This window comes from Dendronephthya gigantea, unplaced genomic scaffold (assembly GCF_004324835.1).
Source record: "Dendronephthya gigantea isolate DGI-Jeju-01 unplaced genomic scaffold, DenGig_1.0 000038F, whole genome shotgun sequence".
In the NCBI taxonomy this organism is placed as follows: domain Eukaryota; kingdom Metazoa; phylum Cnidaria; class Anthozoa; order Malacalcyonacea; family Nephtheidae; genus Dendronephthya; species Dendronephthya gigantea.
Window position 1 is genome coordinate 620,191 of NW_021163048.1, and position 22,431 is coordinate 642,621.

Here is a 22,431-nt window from a genome sequence, read left to right on the forward strand (position 1 = left end):
TAAACTCTACACGGACCTGAAATATAGATGTGAACTGGTTAAAAAATAAACTCAAGATGTGATTTCATGGCTTACCCAAATTTGTTTCTATATTTCCTTATCAATCTAAATAAAGTATATAGTTACACTAAAACTGCCTAACGAGAAAAAAGTCATAAAGACCTAAAGCATCTAAAATCAACATTTTGAATGGTTTATAATTTTGAAATATGGTCATCTATAAAAAGAGAAGGCCTAATTTCAGGTAATTTTTGTAGGTAAAGTGGTGAATCTGAGTGATTGGGAAAAAATACCTAAAAGATTCAATTGAAATTATTTTACAAGGACTATTTTTACAACTACAAATCAGCTGCCTAAATTATGGCCCTAAGACTAAGAAAGGCTAATCCCACTTTTCAGGAACTTTTGGAAAATAACACCTGATTGTAACCTCAATTTTCACCCTACCTGTGTCGCTTGACCTTGAGAGCCTGTCCTTCCCAAAACCTTGGTTACCTTTGAAAGATAAGTTAGAATTTTCACCACTTGTATACATATTTAACAGCTGATAGTATTTCTGTATTCGTTTCATAAATGTGCCAACTCGTCGTCTGACGATATCGAACTGCCTTGTACATGCTCACTAATGATCTATGTTTATTCTCTAATACAATACAACCTTCAAAAATAGCAAGTTAGTTAAGAAATAGAGAGATACCTTAGCTAGTTTCACTGGTTTGTCCATGTTTTCAAGATGGATGAGACGAAAAGAAAGAACACGTGAACAAGTCGTTCTTTATACGCGCAAAGAACTGTGGGTGTCAATAGGGTAAATAACCCCACCGGAGTTTTCGCGCATTAATTAACAAGCACAGTTATTAGATAAGCTTCCTCGAGGCCCGATTTAGGTATTTTGATTTTATTTCTCTCTAATCTGAATTATCTCCAGTTATCATTCCATTCGAGTGCTTGATGCTTGGAACATGCACTGCTCTTAAATAAGCGCCGTATTATCACCAAATTTAAAAATGTTCAGTTGTATAAAATATGACTGGATTCACTGCGTACATATCAAACGCCTACTACTCTAACTTCTAAGGTCTATGGCCGAGTATATCGCATTATTTACTGGAAAAGTACCATATATTTACGATTTCAAATCTCCAGCCTGGAGCTCAAACAAGTGAACGTTAAAATACATCAGCCATCTTATTTGTCTTTACTTCAATTTGTAATGTACCTGTTCGTGAGTACTTTTGCCTATTTAAATTTGTCATAATGGTGAAAACGTTCCCTTCGATTGATTTGTGTCGTTTATTATTGTTTTTTCTCAAATTTAGATCGATAATTCGAACAAACCTGAACAAACACTCTACTGAGAGCATGGATATCTTCTTGTTATGAAAACTTGATATTTCACTGAATTTATTGGTAAGGCAGGGTAACATTGACCATTAGCGGTTCTAGTTGTGTGGTGTAACGACACGCACTGGGTTCGGGTGGGAGCATGACTAAGACGCCATACTCGTGCTATGGTGTACAGATTTAAATTAAACCCCAACTTGGTCTAAAGCCTTCAGGTTGGGATTTTTCTTTGGTTAGAATTCAAGTTTCATTTCTTATTCAGTGTCTAGTGTTAAACTAGGATAAATGAAAAACACGTGAACTGCCCACGCACGAAGTTGGGAACACCAGACAGTTTATAAACTGCAATGACGCAGCGCTACAAACAAAGCATTTTTCGGCGAACGCCTTTTAGTTCAAAGTTGTCCAGACATTCCCTGTCATCACTGAGTTGCAACCAGAGGGGAACGGGCGCTAGGGTTTCTGGCTCACAAATAGATTTTCTGTTTCAAGATTTTTCATTAAATTTTCGGTTACCAATTTGTGAGCAACCAGCGTTACCTTCATGGTATCAACGAATACACAGCAGCTTTAGAACAACTTGTTATTCTATTTTGCTCGAATCTGTAGATCGGTAGGAGTTTTTTCCCCCCGGATACCTCGTATGTAAAGAAGAACCTGCTCCCCCTGCCCCGACACACACCTTGTATATACGCCTGTGGTCGTTATTGGTATTTACTATCGAGTTTTAACCCAGTAAAAGCTATAGAAATGTTGTGATTTTATTGCAATCCTCCTAAGTAAACGCCAAACGGTGTTAGTAACATGATCAAGGTGTATTGCACTGATTTGAAAATATATGTATATACAGCCAGAGCCGGCAGAGGGGAAAAAAACAATAAGAAACATGTATAACAATCTGAAGGCCTATAGTTGTATGCGATTATCATTCTGACAAATGGAAACGAGTGCTGATGCCACAATCTTGTTCCTTTCGTAAAATGCATAATTCAAAATCTGACGTTTGTACGCGTGTTAATACATTCACATACGCCAGGCTAAGAATCGTATACAACAAATCGCATAGTGTACTGAAATGGACCATAACACAATACTTTCACTGCTACTCCAGTCTTTGCAACTTCGTCGCATGAAACTAACACGAAGTACACGCCTCAAGCATGCAGGAACTACGGAGTTGCCCTACCTGTTTCCTGCCTATAGATACTACATCAGTCAAAACTGACCACGCCAAAACTTGACACTATGTGCTAACTAAGTGCTAAGTCCTAAAAAATTAGAAGTTACCCAAACGAAGTTCTGCGTATGTCGTTCTCTACGCGACTTAATCATGTAAAGCACTAAAACTAAAGAACACAAGCCAATTGTATATTTTACCGTCTACATGCTGAGACTGCATGTAAGATTGAATGAATTGGCGCAATTTTTATTTAATTTGGATGTACATAGTCTAGGAGGTGGATCAATGTGTATATGTATGTACACACAAACAATTTCTGTTCTGTTGAACTAGCTCCGTGGCTGTGTAGTGTGTGCCTCTAGCTTTTTGTTTCTTCAACGCCGCTGCCTCCCTGGCAGAGAATATTGTAAGGCTTGGCACACTTGACACTTGTGAGCCCAGCACACTAATCAGTGAGCTTTCAGCATTCTATATGGCATTTTGCTAAGCGGAAAGCTAGTGTAAGTTTGAGAAGTAATAATATGCCAATGGCAACGCTGTAGTTCTAGAGTAGTTTTTCAGGATGTACCGTAATTATTGTAAGAGCAAATTCTGCATGTATGTACCAAAATGTTTTCAAATTTTAACTTCATACTTTCAATGAGCTAAACCATCGTTACATACGAGTTTCCAAGCAAGCATGAATAAATTAATAACACGAGTTACACAACATTTTATCTTTTCGAAGTCATGAGCATAGAATTGAAAATTTGGCCTAATTATTTTTTCAAATCATACGTGCATACCAATTAAAATCTTTATTCTTGTTATTTATACTAGCTCAAGAGATTTTCGGCAGTGATTGTGTGTTTCTCCGTTCACGTTGAAAGACATAAGCATATAATCATAAAAAACATAAAATCATCATCGACAAACTTTTATTATGCGTGGGTCGAACAAATCAACTACCCGGATAGTTTGCCGAATTCATAAACGCTATAGTAGCTGCGAAATCCTCTATATCCGGAAATCATGTAAAGCTGCCAGTCATATCATCACACCTGGTGAAATAACGGTGTTAAATGAACAGTTTTCCTAAACACCAGGATACTTGATAGCATTACATGTGATAATATTATGCCATATATTCAAATTTTGGACATCTAAACAAAGAGAAATTCCTTCGTTATGCTTTGATGTCGTCATCGGCATTGTGTGTCGGAGTATTTGAACATTAGTACGCAAACTGTCATTGAAATAACATCAGGAGTTCAGCGCTGTTCAGAACTAGTTTTATATATATACTCGTTCATTTCTACATTCCTTGTCAGTGCGATATGAGTGATTTTGAGTCGGCACAGATATCTCAAGGTACACGAACTCCAAAGTGTACGAGGTGCCGAAATCATGGTGTGCTTTCTGATCTTCGTGGGCATAAACACCAGTGTGTTTGGAGAGATTGCTCTTGTTCAAAATGTGAACTGGTTTCAGAAAGGCAACGAATCACGGCCGCCCGTATTGCTCTCTACCGACAACTCAAAATAGAAGAACCAGTAATGACGAGTAGTTCACAGAGAGCTAGCGGAGAAAGTACGCATAATTCAAATGAAGCGAGAGAATACGAGCAATGGAATTCTTACACCGACAGATCAGGTACGGTACAATATGTATCTTGTATTTCGAAGTAAAACACAAATGTTCATAATATGTAGGTGTTGTAATTGCTTGTATTTTGGGTGATCTGTGAACGCCAGAGGCAATTTCTTATCATTTTAGCGCTGTACCTATGACTGACCACCCTCATGAAAGTCAACAATACTTTAGGCGCTATAGCGCTGAACCACATTTTGAAACCTAAAACTTGTGTCAAAATTCAGCCAGCGCTATATTTGCTGTTGATAAAAATATCATAACTTTGCCTTTGGTTGACGAAGCAATGTTATGTTGAGGTCTATACTTGCATGGTTATGTGTGTGTGTTTTTGATCCTCAATTGTGCGTGTTTTTTAAAGCCATAGACATGGAAGGCATGGTTATCGGTTTTGTTTCGGCTTGGAGTTGAGCATTTTTTAGACACGAGTCTCTGGTTAGTCTTGTAAACCAGTGAATTGTGGTTTTAGTTGTTGCGGATACTTTAACATGTTCTCAAATTTTAATCCAACAACTCAGTGAAATGAAGAAAATCTACCGACCGCTCCGTTGTGTGTGTTCAACTTTATTTCCTTTTCACGCGGCAAAAAGCTTGGCGGCGGCATGCACATGAACGACCGGATGCGTTTATATAGTTACCATCGTAGAATCGCAGTTGAAAACATAGGCAAGAATTCTCTGAAATACTACACTTTGATTATTAGTATTCCTGACCGTTTCCGATGTAAACGAACAAAATTCAGCAGCTGAGAAATAGGTGGGTCCCTGACTAACCAGGCTACGTTTTGGTACAGCGCACGTGTTACTGGAGCGAGAGCAGTTGAATTAATCTGCAATTTATTTCACTCCCATGCAGTAATTCCGATTAGTCGATAATATAAAAAGGTCAGAAAAGTGAGGGGTGATTTATATCTTTAACTATAAAAAGTAATATATTGAAGTTACTAAAGATTATTTCAAGCATTATATATGCAAAGCCCAAATATTTAATTCGTATGTAGTTTAACTGTGTTGGATGAAGGTGGATGAAAGATTTTATTATCCCAGAAAGTTTTCAAAACTTTGCCGACATACTAAAAAGTAACTGTATTAAACATCTGTCACGAAATTCTCATCATGAAATTCATTTTACCTTTGTATTGTATTCCATGAGAATATTTTGTAATTTTTGTCCAGTAAAGTCATTAGCTCTTGACAGGGGTCATTAAACTAATGCATTTGGCACGCGCTCGTTTTGAAACAATCGGAATACAGTAATTAGCGCGCTGGGGTTTTGAACATTTTTCTTTATGTTTTTGTAAAAAAACAAATTTTAATGATCGGGAAAATGAACAAATGAACTCTTCGAATTGTCTTAGAATTATAATGATTTATGATTACACGCGGAATTACACATCGTAAGATTGTAGCTATAGGATAAAAATGTGGATACGTGCAGTTTCCTTGGAAGTCGAAGCACTTTACTCAAAATTTTCCCAAACGCCAAAATATTCAAATGATCTCGACTATGGTCTCGTTAAAGTGCTTATATGTGTGGGTAAGTTTTGTCCTCGCCACGCGATTTTTGTGGTGGCACTACTAAAATATATCCATGCAGGGTCCAAAAGGCAAAACTTTTTAAATATTTCTCTGGTAGTGACTTAAATCTTACATATTTGACAGGTACTTTTCAATAATATAGCCAATACGGCAATAGGATGAATTCAACGTACAGTTGTTAATCTTTCTAAACTCTTTAAGTTTGATAATAACATGCGTTGGATGGTTTGGTAATGTAATGAATTTTTAGTTAATATATTTAGTTTATTATTGTCGTGTTCGAGTTGTAATTGTAAATGTAATTCCTGCATAGTGTATTCTACAATAAGACCTAACCACGACGGACAACCTCTTTTCTCTTGACAAAAGTTTGGCACATGTTTTTAGAACAAGAAAAAAGAAAAGCGGAGGTCCAAGATGATGCAGCCGAACCATCAGAAACAAAGAGAGTCAGAGTCCCTATAGATATTCCACTTAGCTGCATCACAAACCCCAGTCCCACACCGTCAGACATCGAACTTCTCACAAGACTCTTTCCCAGTCAGCATCGCTTTCTGCTCGAAATGGTCCTGCAAGGCTGTTTTGGCAACATTCTTCATGCGATTCAAGTAATCACAAGAACCTCGTCATCCACGCCGTCGGGTACCAATCCCCCAGTAATACCCGCGCAGCCTCCGACAACGTCTCTCCCTTCGACGTCTAGTACCGACTCTCCCTTACTTAATCTTGGCGCAAGTTTCATCAACAGCACCTATCGCTACCTTTACCCTGGATATGTACCCCCACCATCCTACGTGTATTCCGGATCTCCGGGTATGGGGTACTTTCGTCCGTACTTCTCAAACATCGCTACTACGACAAGCGCAAGCACAAACAGTGAACCAAGTCAACCAACGGCGATTCATGATGATGGCCCCTCACAAACGACACATAAGGAATACAACAGTTTAGATATGACACCATCACCGAGCCCCAAACGAGAGGAAACAGAATATTTGTGTCTGAAGTGTAACAATAAACAGAAGAATTGCAAAGTCTGTGAACGATGTGGACAACAAAATATCATTGTCAATATGAATCACACTGATAATATATGATTATCATGCAACTGACGCCTAACAAAAGGTATTTCAAAGCATAAACTTTTTATTGTTATTGTATTTTTTTAAAATAATGTTGATGTGTTTGGGCTAAGAGTTTTCTTAATCCGAAGACTTGCAAACTGAACATTCTTTTTAAAAATCGTTAGGTCTGGCGAAACTAAGATGAGGTCCATGTGTTGTGCTGAAGAATGTTCGGATCTATGGTACCAAGGATTGTAAAGATATTCAGTGCAAAGGAAGTCAATTTTCCTCTTTTAGTTGTTTTGAACAAGATTTTTGATGGTGGATTACCTCAGGCAACAATTGCACTACAGGAGCGGTATATATTGCGCATAATTACCACGTTCGTCCACGCATGTTGAGAAAAAACAAAGTTATTTATTAATCACATATTATAGTTATTTTGATAGTTGAATAACTTTTTAGAGCTAACTTTTTTACTATATGAATTTCTATTATATTGTATTTATATTCGTACTATTCACTTACTTACACTTGTATTTTATGAAAGATAAATTTTAGAGCAAGATTACGTGAGATTATTTTATTTTAACTAATGGTAACTTTCGCAAGTTCCAGCCCGTGTATTCACTGTAGGAGACTGGGCGTGGTTAGAATCCATCATACCACATAGTTGGAGAATAGAGACCACTATGGAAATGTATCCATAGTTTGTACAGGATTATGCACTTTCGAAACAAAGCTAGATTTCTGAAATCCTCCAAAGGAAATGTTTTATTTTCTAACATGGTAAAAGGAATTCTTCTAAGTTAATTCTTCTAAAGAATTCTTCTTTCTTGCGATGACCGAACATAGAGGCTGACTCGCAATAGAATGGTCCTGTCAGATCATTGTTGTGCACATAGATAGAAAACATGAAATGCCATTGAGTTCTTTCTATAAGAATGCACGCCAAATACTTTTGGGCCAATGTTACGAGATATATTAACGAGAGATACTGTAATAATAATTTTCAAACCATATTTTTATTGCAATATTTATATTTACATATTTTAGACTCGTCGTGAGTTTTGATTCTTAATCATCAAAGTAAATACAAGTTTGATAGTCGCAAATAAACTCTACCAAATAAACGTTTGTCTAGATTCTAGAGAGAATTTTTAAGGCTGATAGTGATTTTTAACTCGCCTAGATATACTGAACAAGGTCATATCTGTATTTTAGAGCGGTTCAAGCATTTTTATTAGGGCGCGTTACACTTAAAATTACTATCCGCGGAAAATACCATATATACTATTAGGTCTCCATGCAGGATTATGCAGTTCAAACTGAAATCCATATTGCACATTTATTTTCGTTCCTTTGTTCAGCAAACGAATGTAAAGGGAGAATAAACATTCCAATATCTAACTGTAAACCCAAAATTATATAATTATACTTGTACGTAAACATTAATAAGGAATCTGGTTTTGTGCCAACTGGATGATGTCGTATAATTTGGTTCTAAAAAGAAAGATTTGTAAAAGTTACTAAAGTTTACCGCTGATTTTTGTCCCGCAGTTCATCGTAGGATGAGCACATACATGTGCTCAATTTTTTTTGAGACACCCTGCGAACCAGAAATTTTTCCCAGGCTGCTCATTCAAAGCATTTTATACATACACCACTGACCGTAGAAAATATCGCGGATTGTAAAGCCCATATTTTGTGATTCTGATCCAGGCGTTAACAATGTGGAGGCTGTGATGCGTATGTGATAAGTATAGGTATGGATTGACGCGAAGTTTTAAGATTCGCGCTCAAATTGCAAAGCCCTAACCTGATTTTAGACCGAGTACTTGTTCCATGCAGTTACTTGAATTATCACACTTGAACAGTGGATATATTCGTCTGTCGGCTTACCTGACGTTCAAATGCGAGTCGCGAATTACTTTCAACATGTAGTTTGCAGCTTCTCTTTCTGTTTGCGACGGAGAGAATCGAGCTCTGATATAGAAAATATATAATCACGTTGCATGTAAAATAAATCAATATGGTACATTCTATAAAAGGTCTCAGCCAAATTTATTGGGGGTAACCAGACGATAGCTTAAAGGCAGCATATCACTTTATCTGGGAATTTAATTTTACCTTAGTCTTTTCAGTGTTTCTCCTCTAAAACATGGCAATCCAGTATCAAGCATCAACGCCACTAAGGCTACAATTTCTTCTTGATATGGTCTAAAAGTAATTTTCAGAAGCTACTTAATCGATGGCTAAAACGATCACAAGAGCAGTTGGAGACACTTCGACTCAGGGAATTGTACAACTGTACTGGAACTTTAATCGTAGCAAACATTAGATATTTACCTCACAGCTAAATATGCTCTGACACAAAGTTCCATGAACCATCTGGAAAAAAGCACATTACAAACAATTTATTAATAGAAAGATGTATCTGCATGAGTGAAATTTTTCATGTTTTTTAAAGTCGTTTTCTAAAAATCAAAAGTTTACCTGAAGGAATGAGACTCCATTGTTCCTCCCATGATTAAAACCATTTCATGCGTCAATTTCATATCAGGTTCAAACCCAATGTTACCGCCGGGAGATGATTCAAACATAAAACCAAAGTCTGTAAATGAGAAACATTTAACAACTGAAGCCGATCACTTTAGGCGAACATTTGAACCAAGACTGTATTAATAATGTACGTGTTCAGTGTACACTATACATTCACTGAGAGTATTTAAACGCGTTCATTACATCTACAGCGCTATGTTTAGAAATTAATCGAATTCAGACAAAGGCGGAGTCTCGATTTCATGTCTTGACTCCTATCTCTGCTAAAATTGTTCAAACTGTATAAAATGCTCATTTTGCAATTGATCCATACAAATATACAATTGATCACTATTTCGTCCGCGCAAAGAGCATCGTATTGGTCGTTTGCTTGCATCGTCTAGTGTATATGTAGATCACTCTATATCAGTTATATATTAAACCAGAACAGCTGATAACCATGGTTTATAAAGACAAATCGTAGTATCGTACCAATATGTATAACATGTCCTTCGTTACTGATCATAATATTCCCATTATGTCGATCCTTGATTTGAAGTAGAAAACTCACAATAGAATATGCTGCCATACTTTTTATAAAGTTTGAACGCGCCTAAAACCAAAGCAGAAAATTAACGTTATATAGTGTATTCAGAAAGACTATTCACGTTGTCGTGGACTATTCACGTCGAACGAAGTTTAGAATGCGACCCCGAACATACCATTTCTCATGCAATATAAACCCACGAGAACAGATATCACCGTGAAAGACACGTGCGTATATAATAGTGAAGACAAATACCTTTTGAAATTTTGGTGTACTTTCCTCACCATACGTTTTAACAAAATATTCAAACAAATCAACTTCGGTTTGACGTCCTAGTTGATCACGTGATTTGGCATTTGGGACACATTCGATAACACCGCACTGAAAGAGACAAGCAAGATGTGTACGTGTTCTTATCTAAACAATCATGACTTATTGATCAAGTGTCAATCAATCGCTCGCACACTGTAGATATATAATATATATTAATATACAGTACTTACACCGGGTGCAGTGGCTACCACTCGATATGGTATGAGTAAAAGATCCAAACCAACATTTTCAAAGATATTCTTAAATAAGGATATCACTTGAAGTGCCAGCATGTCCTGCAAAAACACAGAGAAAAAAAAGAAAAAATTAAAATCACTACGACGAACTGTAACTCACTTGTTATAGATGGTTGTTGTTAGCTGAAAGGCCTCTTATATATGATAAATAGAACCACACACACCAAGCATGTCTTCCTACCTGCCTAACGTCATCACCAACTTTAAATATTGCTCCTTGCCAGAATATTTTATTATCTGTTAAACGACTGTTTGTCCTAGTGATTGGAGGGTGGTGACGTGGCTGTAGGTGCTCACGTGGCTGACGAGGGGATGATGAAGTGGACTCGGTATAACCTTGAACAAAAATTCAAAAAAAACATGAAATGAAATATTTTCGTCAACAACTAAAGGATATTCGCTTTGGCAGTCCTAAGAACTTGTTCTGTATGATACAATTCCAAATCGTTTGCAGCCAATACAGGCTTCGAAATGAAGGAAAATAGTGGATGTCAACAGTTGCTTCTCTTGTTTTCTTTGCCGGCTATTCATACAAAAACCCTTTTATGGTACGGTCAGATTTAGAGCAAGTCCGCACGGCAAAGAAAATTTGTCAAATCTTTGCTATGAAAACAGACGAATAAAACTCAAGGAAACCTTGCTTTTTTGTACAAAGATTTTTTGCAAAAAAGGAATCCCTTACCGACATTGACACATTCTAGTTCCTGTATTCCACATCTTCGCACTTTAAATCGCGCCAAAAAGGGTGCCTTAGCCGCACTTTGCATCGGAGTTCCTGAATTGTAGTCAATATCTAGGATCATACATTCAGGGTTACTGGGTAAATAGACGCCCGATTCGACTTTGATCTTTCTTAAAGCATCCAAACATGCTTGTTTTCGTTCTGGCTTAGGAAGAGGTCTGAAAAAAACACGAAGAAAGCTTAGCGGTTACATAGACTACAGCTAGCGCACTGTTGTTTCAGTCTAATCAGTTTGACTGGGATCAACAAATTTCTTGTAAAGTCGTATATGAAAAGCGTCTTTCGTTCTATATGGTATATGAAAAGACGCGAGTGCTATTTTATCCTATTGCAGTTAAATGCAACTTAAAATTGGATGTTTCCAGAGATAACTGACTATAGATGAATATAAATCGCTTACTTTATTTCTCCAGAGATCCCGGTGACTTTCTCAAAGAAATCAAATTCGCGTTTGTAGAAATCCAAAGCACTCCCAGATAAACTCTCAGTAATCTTTGTTATGATATATTCAAGACGATCAGCGATACCGCTATCCCTGTTTTTGCCTTCTTCGTCTGTGTAAATATTGGTCTTCATGTTCCAAAATAACTGAATACAAAATAACTTATTAGGCTCTATGCAACTACATGGAAAAAATGGAAAATATCATAAAAAGCTCGATACCTGATGGGCGATAAGTTGAGATTTGCCGGCAGCCCATAATATATATTGCGTTACATATCCCAATTTATCATATCTTGTAGCCTGTACTAACTGTGGTATGTAGAATATGATCGCATCGGGAGGAAACGAACGAAGAACACGTATTGCGTATTGCGCTGTTAACGGATGCGGTGGGTAGAGACACGAGAAATAACTTAATGCAGTTACTGGAGTTACAGGAGACCAACACAATATTGCTGAAAGTTCTGGGATGTTCTTTTTAATATTGGATGCCGTTATCAAAAACTACATGGAATCAAAAATATATACATTAGAAACTAACCATAAAACCCTGGAAACATTGGAAACCTTCCAAGAACAGACGCAAATGAAAAACAATTTTATAATCTTAGTTGCCTTCCACATCTGCTTGTCTACACAAACCGTACTTTTATTTACCACCCGAAACGGCGGGAAATATGAACGATGACGTCAGCAAAATACTTACGCTGACAGCCTCAGGAATGTCGGTGACAAGCGATGGATGTCGCTTGACGAGAGATGCGATCTCTTTCGGTATGGTTGTATTTTCTTTGAATCTAAGGAATGAGAACGACGTTTCATTGAAGTTCCACAAAGCTTGGACAAAAACCCGAGTATAAAGTGGGTCTTCTGTTTCATATATACTGTAATAATTAAACGAAGAAATTGTGTTAACCTTGCACATAAATGAACCGCTAATGAAGGTGAAATATGCCATGCAAGCTTGACCAAATCGCGCCAGATTTTTTCCGTGAACGTTGTTTGTGTCGACCATTTTGTCAACTGATCCTCTCCGGGAAAGACGAGATTTGTATCTGCTGCGGTATTATGCCAGGTTGACAGAAAATCAATCTCACGTTTCACAAGTGCCATAATCAGACTGCGCCTGCGTAACAGATTCTTCACCAAAGAGTCGACTGTGTCAAGACGTTGGTCACGTGACATTGAAGCAGAAGAATTTCGACTGGAATATTGTTGAGGTGGTGTTGATATTGGAAGAGTATTCATCCACTTCTGCTGTGATATGACGAATATATAAACCATGTGAAACTCGGATTACTGCATTTTCAGTAACAAGACTCGCCTTCAGTGAAACACCTAACTCTTCAAGACATAATCCTGGCAGTAACTTCTAAATTTACTCTTTCCTTGCGGAGATTGCATTCCCTGTCAGATTATATGACTATTAGTGTAACTTACCGAATATATACCAATGTCAGACGACATGGACACAGATCTTTTTTTTGATTCAATGTTAAGAATTGCCACTAATGATTTTCTGTCTTGAAATATTGCTTGCCAGAACTTGATCAAGGTTTTAATGTCTTCCCTAAGATCGTTTCCACTGCGCTGTGGACACATCAGCCGAACGCTACAAGGAAGAATGAGCAAGAGTATTTTTGCACACATATGAATTAAATTAACCCTGCGTTTCGGAGCCCCCCCCCCCCCGTGGCTCTGGTGAACAGCTCTATAGTAGGTTAACTTCATAAATAAGCTCATGCATGTTTACAAACCTGAAATAATCTAATGCATTTGTATATATTCTTTCTCTAAGCACATTCTTGATGGCAGGATTGGTCAAGATATCTTCTTGTAACATGTTTATGCCCAACAATAGTAAGTTGAAACGCGCATTTAATGTTGAAGGATGACGAGATAATAAACTTTCTTTTGAAACCAGCAACGGCAGAGAACGTAACAGTAACATCAGAAAAACATTCACCTATTTTTACAATGCAAAAAAAGAAAAATTACTACATGAGTTTGAATTACATAGTTATATACTCCACAAGTTCTAGATTTATTATGTTTCCCCAAGGAAATACATACAGCGTTTTCTACGTCCAGTGAGCCATCACTTAATGTCGAATATTAAAATGAGGATGATCTTACTTTATCTGTACTTACTTTATCTGAGTTAACATACTTCAAGACTTCAAATCTCTGGAAGAGAAACTGTATCCAAAGCTCGTGGGGGGATATATTGGGTGAATAGGGTTCTTCAACCTTATCCTCTGAAACGGAGAGTGGATTACTTCGTGGTTCATCAACGCTAAACAATCCTTTACGACAATTCACTGTCCACTGCCATGCTGCTGAAAGTTCGCAAAGAAACTAGAAATGGGAGATAACAATTCATTATTAATATTGTTTATGCATTATAATAATTAAACAATGGCTGAACGTCCCTCTAAATCTTCTTCTCCCGACATGTATTTTGAAATCTGTCGTAACAGGTTTGTGAGGTACATTGTAGGCATATTTCCGTCTCAAACATGCAGTGATTACTGGGAGGACGCTGTGGACCCCAAGCTCGAAAGGTATAGTTTTTAGGCAAACAAATATATATTCTCACGAAGTGAAGAAAATGGAGGTAAATTGAGAGGGGAATAAATGCAACTGTCGAGCGTTGGGTACCTGTAGTTCAAAATCAGGTCTTGCAGCAGAAATCCATTCCCAACATGCAACAGCGCTTTCTAAGGATTGTCTCGTAAAAAGTTGAGCAGGTGACCAACATATGCTTCTCAACAATTTTCTGTCCAACTCTAATAATTATGAGTAAGATAATAATGAATAATTGTTGCTCTTTGGGTATGGATAACCCTTTTGAGTGAGATTTTTTGGGTTGTATTTCTCTAACAGGAGAATAAAAAACCATATAGCTATGTACACAGTCCATGAGTAAGCGTTACCGCATTCTAAATACTATCTAACTGGCCTTCAGTAGAGCGAATAGCCAGAGCACATCGTGGAATGAGTTAACATATATGCACTACCTTGAAATTTGGTCAATAAAGCAGACGCTCTGAAGAGCGAAGTCTCGTACATCTGCGTGTCTTTACCAGCCGTTTCATCCAACTGTTTTATAATAGCAGCAGACAATAACGACCTCGCATCTTCTTTTGAACAGTCATTACTTAACATTGACATATCGAGCATACCGTTTATCTACAATGATAGAAAGTTGCTTAATGACACCTTGATTAGCACAGAGCTCCGTGCCACTTTGTCCCACACTCTTTACCAGACTTCCTGTAAACAACTATTAAGGTGTGTAACAAGCTCGTTCCCTACGAGCTTGCGATTGTAGTTACGAGGGCCATCACCATAAGGCAGAAACTTACCTCTCCAACATATCTGCTCCTAATTGTGAGACCAACGGTAAACTTAGCATTATCATTTTTCGCACAGGAAGGACGTTTCGATACGACTGATGAGCTGACTGCGGCTGTGTTGCGATTTAATGAAGGCATATTGACGGAACTTTCAGCAACTAAAGCCACTCCAGTGTGCTGTCCAACACGTGTTTGAATATGATCAACTTTCACCAAATATTCCTTTAAAATATACATAAACATCGTTTCAATTCTGTTGTCGTTGCCGCGACATGTCATGCATAAATGACCACGAGAGTACTCTGGTAATGGATTTGGAGAAAATTAGACCGGATTAGGAAATCGGATCAGTAATCTGAGAATATTGTAGACATCTGATCTCAACCAAAAGTTACTTAGTCTTGAGGTAGTTTTGGTAATGAGAATGAGGAAACGTAGGAGCATAGACCAGGAGCATAGAATGAAGAAAAGTAGGAGCATAGACCAGGGGCATAGACCAGGAGCTTAGACCAGGAGCATAGACCAGGAGCATAGACCAGGAGCATAGACCAGGCCATAAAACTCACATGTAACAGTGATTTTGTTGCTAATGGCGCCCACTTCATGGCTTCTTGGAGTATACCAGTACATCTAGCAGCAAAATCACTGACGGTCCTCTCTCTTTCTTCAGAAGCATCAGATACTGTCAATGTATATGGAGTATCTCGCACTTCCAAATGTAAACACTGGTGATCGTCAACCTTTATACAAGAACATACCGCTAAGTTAACATTTGGGTTGTAATGAAAAAAATCCAAGACATGATGAAGTTACGTCAGAAAATAAACATTGGATAAGAAACGTTGGATATCGGAATCATACCGTTTGCTCAAGAGACTGGGCCAGAACCTGGAGAATATCTAACATCGTATGTAACACTGCACCATTCCAAAGGAGGTGGGGAAATCTGAAAAGATATATTCATTTAAGTAGTTTCACTTGGGAATCAGGCTTAACAGATTTAACTGCTCTCTTGTACCTATCAACAAGCAGCGACAGATATTTGTCAGCAATGCGCCTGATTCGCGATGCCAAATTATTAAACTTGACAAGGAAAAACTGAGCATGGCGTTCCAGTTCTCGCTCTCGGTCATCGGTTTTTGGTTTACCAACCAAAGCACTTAGAAATATTTCAAAAACTCTGTCAGCAATCACGGATACACATTTCCACATTCCTGGAAAGGAAAATTAGCGAAAATTACGTTACTGTGCTGAAACAGGCCAGGTAATCTGAAACGGCGGGAAAGAACTAGGACTAGTTGTCAAATCAAAACCGTTTCTCAGTTGAACCAACTTAATATCTTTTTAAATATATTATATTTCGATTTAAATTCATGTCAGAGATATAGTTCTTATAACGAAACATAATCACAAAGATTTCGACAAGTTTTATAAAGACTTTATAATGGATCTTTATACAGATTTCGAATGGACCTTTTCTTCGAGATGTCATCTGAGAGCTGCTTGGATAAAATATGAGCGCGAGATAGCCTGGGGAATAGTTCACGAGAGAGAAGTGCATGTTTCAATATCACCATTAAACACTACGTGGTTATCGAAAAACGTCATAAAACATAACGAGGCTCGAAGTACCTGCTTTGTCTTTCTGTATGGGTTTGTTCTCTAAGTATGTGAACATTTTATGAAATGAATTTGTATCATTCGACACACGCAATGATTCCAACTTGTAAACGGAGAGTAGATGTGTACATTGAACAAAATTTAACTTTCCAACAATGACAGAAAGTTCATTTGCATTTCCAACCACATCGAGTACTGACGTTCGTACCTCATTCATTTCCGTCTGCAAGGAAATATAAAAAAAAATAATTCAAACATGCGATTAGGTCAGCTATTTTGACTATACATGACTTACTGCATCAATGGTATCATTTTTCAACGCCCAGGTATACAATAATTCTGATCTCAAATGTTCTCGACCAAGCAATAAAGGTGATCTTGACGCTATCTGACATACTCCTGTGTACCAATGAACCGGCCAGGAGCTTGAACCTTCTACACCGAATCCAAATACGACGCAATAAAGCCAAAAATCACGAAATAACTTATGAAGTCTGGGTTTAGGATCTGTGATTGGTGGAAGTCGTGAGACTGTTGTGGCAATGGCGGGAATCAAAACACCCAAGTTACCAGCGCTTGACGATGCCTTGAAAAAATGAAATATATTTTGATATTTAGAGCCATGATCTTTAGGTTAATCTTGAAGTTACTAAAATGATGTCCGTGATATGTTACCTTCAAAAACGAAGCCTTCTGACTCGCACGTTTGCTTTCCAAACCCATCTGAACAAAGAGTTCCAACAAACTCACAAGTAAATCTTGCAAGAATTCCTGCTTTTCTAAACGGGCTGCGATTTGTTCCAGAGCATTTATAACAGATTTTGAGCAATGCCTGTAGGATTCAATAATGCGATTTGATGAATTCAGGATATGAATGATACGAATGTGAAATTTTCTCATACGAGCTGACGCGGCCTTAAAAATGGTTGTTTTTATACAACTAATAATTAACGACATAACGTGTATTGTGGCTAACGTGAGACACACGCTCTTATTTTTCCAGAATAATTGACTCTTCTTACCTATATCCTTCTGTTTTCTCATCTTTCGTTGAAGGTCCGGACGAATACGCCAATGTTCCGGAACTGGTTAGGATTTTTATGAACATACTCAGTATATTCTTGTAGAACTCGTCCTAAGTTTTAAGCGCATCATTGAGTTCACAAAGTTGTCAAGACAGAAAAAAACTAAAGGGTTTTCATTCGGGGAATAATGAAAATGCCAAATATTTCGTTAGCTTTCTGGGATTAAGTACGGAAGGGTTCGCATATTCTTGCATGCAACCAGGTGGGTTCGGTAGACATGCATATACAGATAATTTTTCCGATATAGGTGGTTGTTCTCTATTATAAATGCAAATGTAGATTCATTTATACCTTTTCTGTGAGAGCGACGTTCATCAGCTGTTCCACAATAAGGTAATCTAAGGAGGACGGTGGGGAACAGAATCTTTGTAATAAGCCACCTCTGACTTTCTCAAGGACATTCGAATAATCTTTGAGATGAAAACCAACGGTACCAACAATTTTAATCACATTGGAATGCTTGATATCTTTTCCTTTGTCATCAGAACCAGTTGTATAAAGACGGTTGAGAACAACAGCAATAAACTCTTCGATTGATTTTGGGTCTATGTTTACAACTACACGAAGTACTCTGAAATGAAAAGCCATTGAAAATGAAAAGATGGATCGAAGTTAGTTGGCGCACGCGTGACACACATAAGATGCTTCGTTTATGTTCAGATCATGTTCTCTAACTAAAACGCTTTGATCATTATTTTGATAATTTCAAATAGCTGTTCAACACTTTATTTTACTTTATCAAAGTTTCGAAAATAACACGAAGCGCGCACTGGTTGTGTTCCAAAGTATAAAAATGGGTACGCTACAGCGTACATCCGGCTAACGTGTAAATTATAATTTTTTAAGCTGTTCACAGAGAGCTGTTGTTACTGTATTTCGATATAAAGCGTATCCAATTCATACATTCAAATAATTTTTATACCCAAGTTGCGCGTGGCCACAGCGTACGTATACTTACTTGCAAATATTTGCAAGCGTTGTTTCCTGAACTAATCTAAACCCCTGCTTCTCGACCGCGTCCTCTGTGAAAACATTCGGATCAACCGCAGTGAATGTTGATGCATTGGTGTTTGATACAGTCACCATAGGAGATGTTGCTTTTCGTTTGTTTTGATACAACTTGCATAAAATTAACGACGGAGCGAGAAGAAAATGACGGTAGGCGTCTAAGATAACGCTGCAAGAATAAATAAAATATCGATGAAATTCGTATTCGTCCACGAAGACACGTCAACGATAATATAGTTTATTGGAGCAAAAGGCGGGTCGAATACAGCTTTCATCATGTCAAGTTTATTGCTCACGCTGCTATTTACATAATCGTTTACAATAGTGAGGAGAATGTTGCATCGTTTATGGTTTTTAAAAAATCCATGCACTGTAATCGCGAATAGACCCCGGGCACGAGGTAGCTAAAAATGTTACGTTTCGTTACGTCACAGTTAAAACAGTAATAAGTAAAATAGCCAAATGAAGTGCCTAAATTTTATGGAAGAAAGGATAGTCCTGGCGGTTGTGTTTAGTGATTGTATAATTATGCGCACATGAACATAATGTAATATGCGCAATATAAATTAAATTGCACCGGCCTAATGCACTCGGTATTACCCAAAAATATAATTCCAAGATTTTAGAAAATATGGCAGATGTACATCCCACTGGAATGCATGCAATCGAATTATCGAAGCATGTTTTGGCCGCTAACTATGTTAGAGCGCTACGTCACAGTGCTACGTCACAGTGCTACGTCGCAGCGCTACGTTACAGCGCTACGTCATAGCGCTACGTCACAGTGCTACGTCACAGTGCTACGTCGCAGCGCTACGTCACAGCGCAGGTCTATGCAAACGGAACAAACCTTGCTCTGCTTTCGTATTTACACGCTAGTTTTCCAAGACTGTTTAGACAACAAACAATAAGGTCAGGGTCAGTTTGGATGAGCCCAAACGAACTGTTCGAGTTCAGATAATCCACAAGAGGCTCAATTAAATCGTCAACATCTGTCAAATATATTAATAAATTAGATAAAATAAATTCATTTATATTTGCATAAATCGAGTTCGTTATAAAGTTTTATATACAAACTCAATGAATTTACATGCGCTTAGGATTATGCAACAAATATCATACACGAAGTAAACACAGTAAGCGCGACACACGCGCGAGTGTCCCACGCGCAAGTCCAAGTGTGGGCTGCCTATCATTCTACCAAAGTACCAAACAACTAAAACAAGTAAGAACAAAGAACAAACGTTTTCACTCGAGTAATCCAGAGTTACTGAGAATCTCAAACCTGCATCATCTTTAGCTGACCAGACTAAAAGATCAACACACGAAGCAAGAACATGAAATTTCCACTGTAAGTCATGTCTTGAGTGCTTGCTTTTCTGCACGCCAGTTTTCTCTTTGATGAAAAGATTTTTGATGAAGTTTTGAACACTTTCCACTGATTGAGGTGGTAATTTATCTAAGAGATTAAACCTAACATTACTTCTTCTGGTAAAGAATTGCCAAACATGGTATGATCAACAAGTTGAAACAAAAGGGAATATGCCTGGAATAAGGAAGGTCACATAATGATGTAAATATAAATCTACCCCTCAAACAACATGTACTTTTGTAGATGTGTGACTAGGTGAAAGATAAACTTTCTAATTCACTTGTCATATTGCCTTGCTCAGGATATTAAGAGGAAACTAGCAAATTATGTCCAGAGCAAATGGTGGCCCAAGTGACTCCCCAGCTAGAACACAACTTATTGTCCAGATGCCTCCCTATCATGTCTCCGGCCCTTGTCTCACAAATATGAGCTCTGTTTTGAGCTCATATATGCAAGACCTCATGATCATTTTGTGATTGTTTAGTTCCTAGTTTGATAAGATGATTAATTCTTTGTATGTATTTTGTGCTCTTCATGCTTACAGAGCAGTCTGTAGCTCACCATTTCTGTTAATGCAAAGGTCTTTCAACATGCCTACAGTTGCATCAATTATAAGTTCCCCATAGTGATGATATGGAAATTTCTCTGGTAAACTACCAGTCTAAAAGAAAAGAAAAAGACTAGCAGATTGCAAAGGCAAGCAATGTGAAAAAGTATTTCGTGAAACTGAAGAAAATAAAAATCACATATTACAAACTTTCTTTTTCCCTATATGATGATGCCATATATCACAAAGAGAATTAACTCATCATTATTTTAATTATTTCAAATTAAAAATAGCTATACTTACTTCTATAAATTTAATATTATAGCTATAGCTATACTTATTTCTATAAATTTCATATTTCATAGGTACCGGTAATTTTTTACTACACCTCAAATTCTCAAACAGATACCCCTGACCAGTGCTCACAGTACCTGATTAAGCTCAGCCAGTATTCTATCCAGTTCAGGTAAGTTTTCTGATAAAACCAAACTTTCAATTTCAGTAAGAATTGCGTTGAGGTGACTTGTTGATAAAACTGTTGTAAACACGCTGCTTTTGCTTGTTGTAGTTTCATCAGTGTTATCCCATGCTGTCACTGTAGGTTTCAACTTGAAGTCTGAACCACATTTCCTGCATTGTTTATGACATAGGAGGTTGATATAAGATATAGTTGATCTAGAACAGTTGGCACTGATAGCTTGGCAGATTCCAAGAAGAACAGGGATTGTCACTTTGCAAATAAATGCTGAAAAATAAGACATATAGTTTGTGAGTATAGTACATCGGGTATAAATTTAGGGCAAATCTATGGAAAGTGAGAAGATTTGGTCTCTAAATGGTTAATATATATACTTGCAATGATCAAACTGATTTAACTAAGAATAACCTTTTGCCCAAAATTATAGACCAATTACCTTTTTTGACATCTGTGTGTTGTCCAACATTGCAACACAATTGAACAAGTTCTTGAAAAGTATGTATCACAGCCAAAACAATATCTGCACCACCATCCGTTTCTAAACTTGCTATCTCCAGTAATAATGAAACAAAATGAAATGAGAACTCTTCTGCAAGGCATCCTTTTGTAATTCTGCTTACTTCATTGGCTTCATTAAACATGACAGAAGGTAAACACTTTAGCAGGTTCAATAATAATGGCAAAATCTTATCCTTATGCTGCAGTTGAGATTCAAGTAGAAAAACTTCAATTGCCAAAGCAGCATCCAAGTTTCTTTTTTCTAGTGAGCAAGGCAATGTAGAATCGATTGAAACTCTTGGGTAAAGACGAACCAACTTTCGAACCTGCAAAGGGGATATAATATTTGGTTATGTAACATTAGTTAAAACTGTAAATTTAAGTATTGTCAAAATTAATAAAGAATAATTACCTTATCCCACGGGACTGGATTCAAAGCTCCGAGACATTTCGCCAAATAACCAAGACTGGAATTTACAGGTAAACAAGAAATTGAACTCGCCATGTTTGTTTTTCATATCAAACCAGTTGTTGTAGCGAGATCAGTGGCTTGGGCTGGCCATAGGCTGGCAGTGGCTGGCCCGCATTCACTTTTGGGCAGGGCGCTTTATAATATATATATATAAGTATATATATATATATATATATATATATATATATATATATATATATATATATATATATATATATATTATATATATATAAGCGCCCTGCTTTTGGGATTTAAAAGTCTATTAACAAAACATTTTAGCAAACTAAGCCGTTTAGCCATCAGAGTTTCCTTTCAAGAGTCATAGCTATTTTTATGTTAAAGAACATCTAGTATTGTTTCAAAACACCAAAAGAATATAAAAACATCGCATTGG

The 22,431-nt window shown here is 37.3% G+C and overlaps 2 protein-coding genes and 1 long non-coding RNA gene across 5 annotated transcripts; 2 read left to right on the top strand and 1 right to left on the bottom strand.

Moving 5' to 3' along the window:
- The first annotated feature begins 741 nt into the window (after positions 1-741).
- On the top strand, positions 742-7,607 carry LOC114526429 (doublesex- and mab-3-related transcription factor A2-like). Of its 2 annotated transcripts, XM_028548025.1 has the most exons (4): positions 742-1,410; positions 3,344-4,156; positions 6,079-6,816; positions 6,941-7,607. In XM_028548025.1, exons 2-3 carry the CDS (start codon positions 3,841-3,843, stop codon positions 6,786-6,788), a joined length of 1,026 nt encoding a protein of 341 aa, XP_028403826.1. In that variant the 5' UTR covers positions 742-1,410; positions 3,344-3,840; the 3' UTR covers positions 6,789-6,816; positions 6,941-7,607. The 2 variants fall into 2 exon arrangements, with proteins under 2 accessions (XP_028403826.1, XP_028403827.1); XM_028548026.1 differs by lacking the exon at positions 742-1,410 and having other exon boundaries at positions 3,260-4,156.
- Positions 7,608-7,795: 188 nt separating this feature from the next.
- LOC114526275 (phosphatidylinositol 4-kinase alpha-like) lies at positions 7,796-22,077 on the bottom strand. Of its 2 annotated transcripts, none has more exons than XM_028547830.1 (35): positions 21,978-22,077; positions 21,504-21,891; positions 21,021-21,334; positions 20,604-20,703; positions 19,956-20,129; positions 19,521-19,662; positions 18,621-18,839; positions 17,954-18,233; positions 17,600-17,712; positions 17,253-17,409; positions 16,873-17,163; positions 16,590-16,800; positions 15,976-16,171; positions 15,819-15,903; positions 15,524-15,697; positions 14,967-15,179; positions 14,619-14,790; positions 14,260-14,387; positions 13,750-13,956; positions 13,356-13,564; positions 13,039-13,210; positions 12,515-12,852; positions 12,305-12,395; positions 11,818-12,102; positions 11,555-11,742; positions 11,095-11,312; positions 10,594-10,748; positions 10,347-10,451; positions 10,099-10,224; positions 9,789-9,909; positions 9,252-9,369; positions 9,105-9,146; positions 8,886-8,975; positions 8,658-8,741; positions 7,796-8,258 (listed from the first exon to the last, which is right to left on the bottom strand). In XM_028547830.1, the coding sequence occupies exons 1-35, from the start codon at positions 22,068-22,070 to the stop codon at positions 8,207-8,209; spliced, it is 6,051 nt and encodes a 2,016-aa protein (XP_028403631.1). In that variant the 5' UTR covers positions 22,071-22,077; the 3' UTR covers positions 7,796-8,206. The 2 variants fall into 2 exon arrangements, with proteins under 2 accessions (XP_028403631.1, XP_028403630.1); XM_028547829.1 differs by having other exon boundaries at positions 12,515-12,855.
- LOC114526276 lies at positions 19,860-21,306 on the top strand. The gene is made up of 3 exons (XR_003687333.1): positions 19,860-20,021; positions 20,955-21,055; positions 21,191-21,306. It is a non-coding gene; the product is annotated as an uncharacterized LOC114526276 (long non-coding RNA).
- Positions 22,078-22,431: the final 354 nt, after the last annotated feature.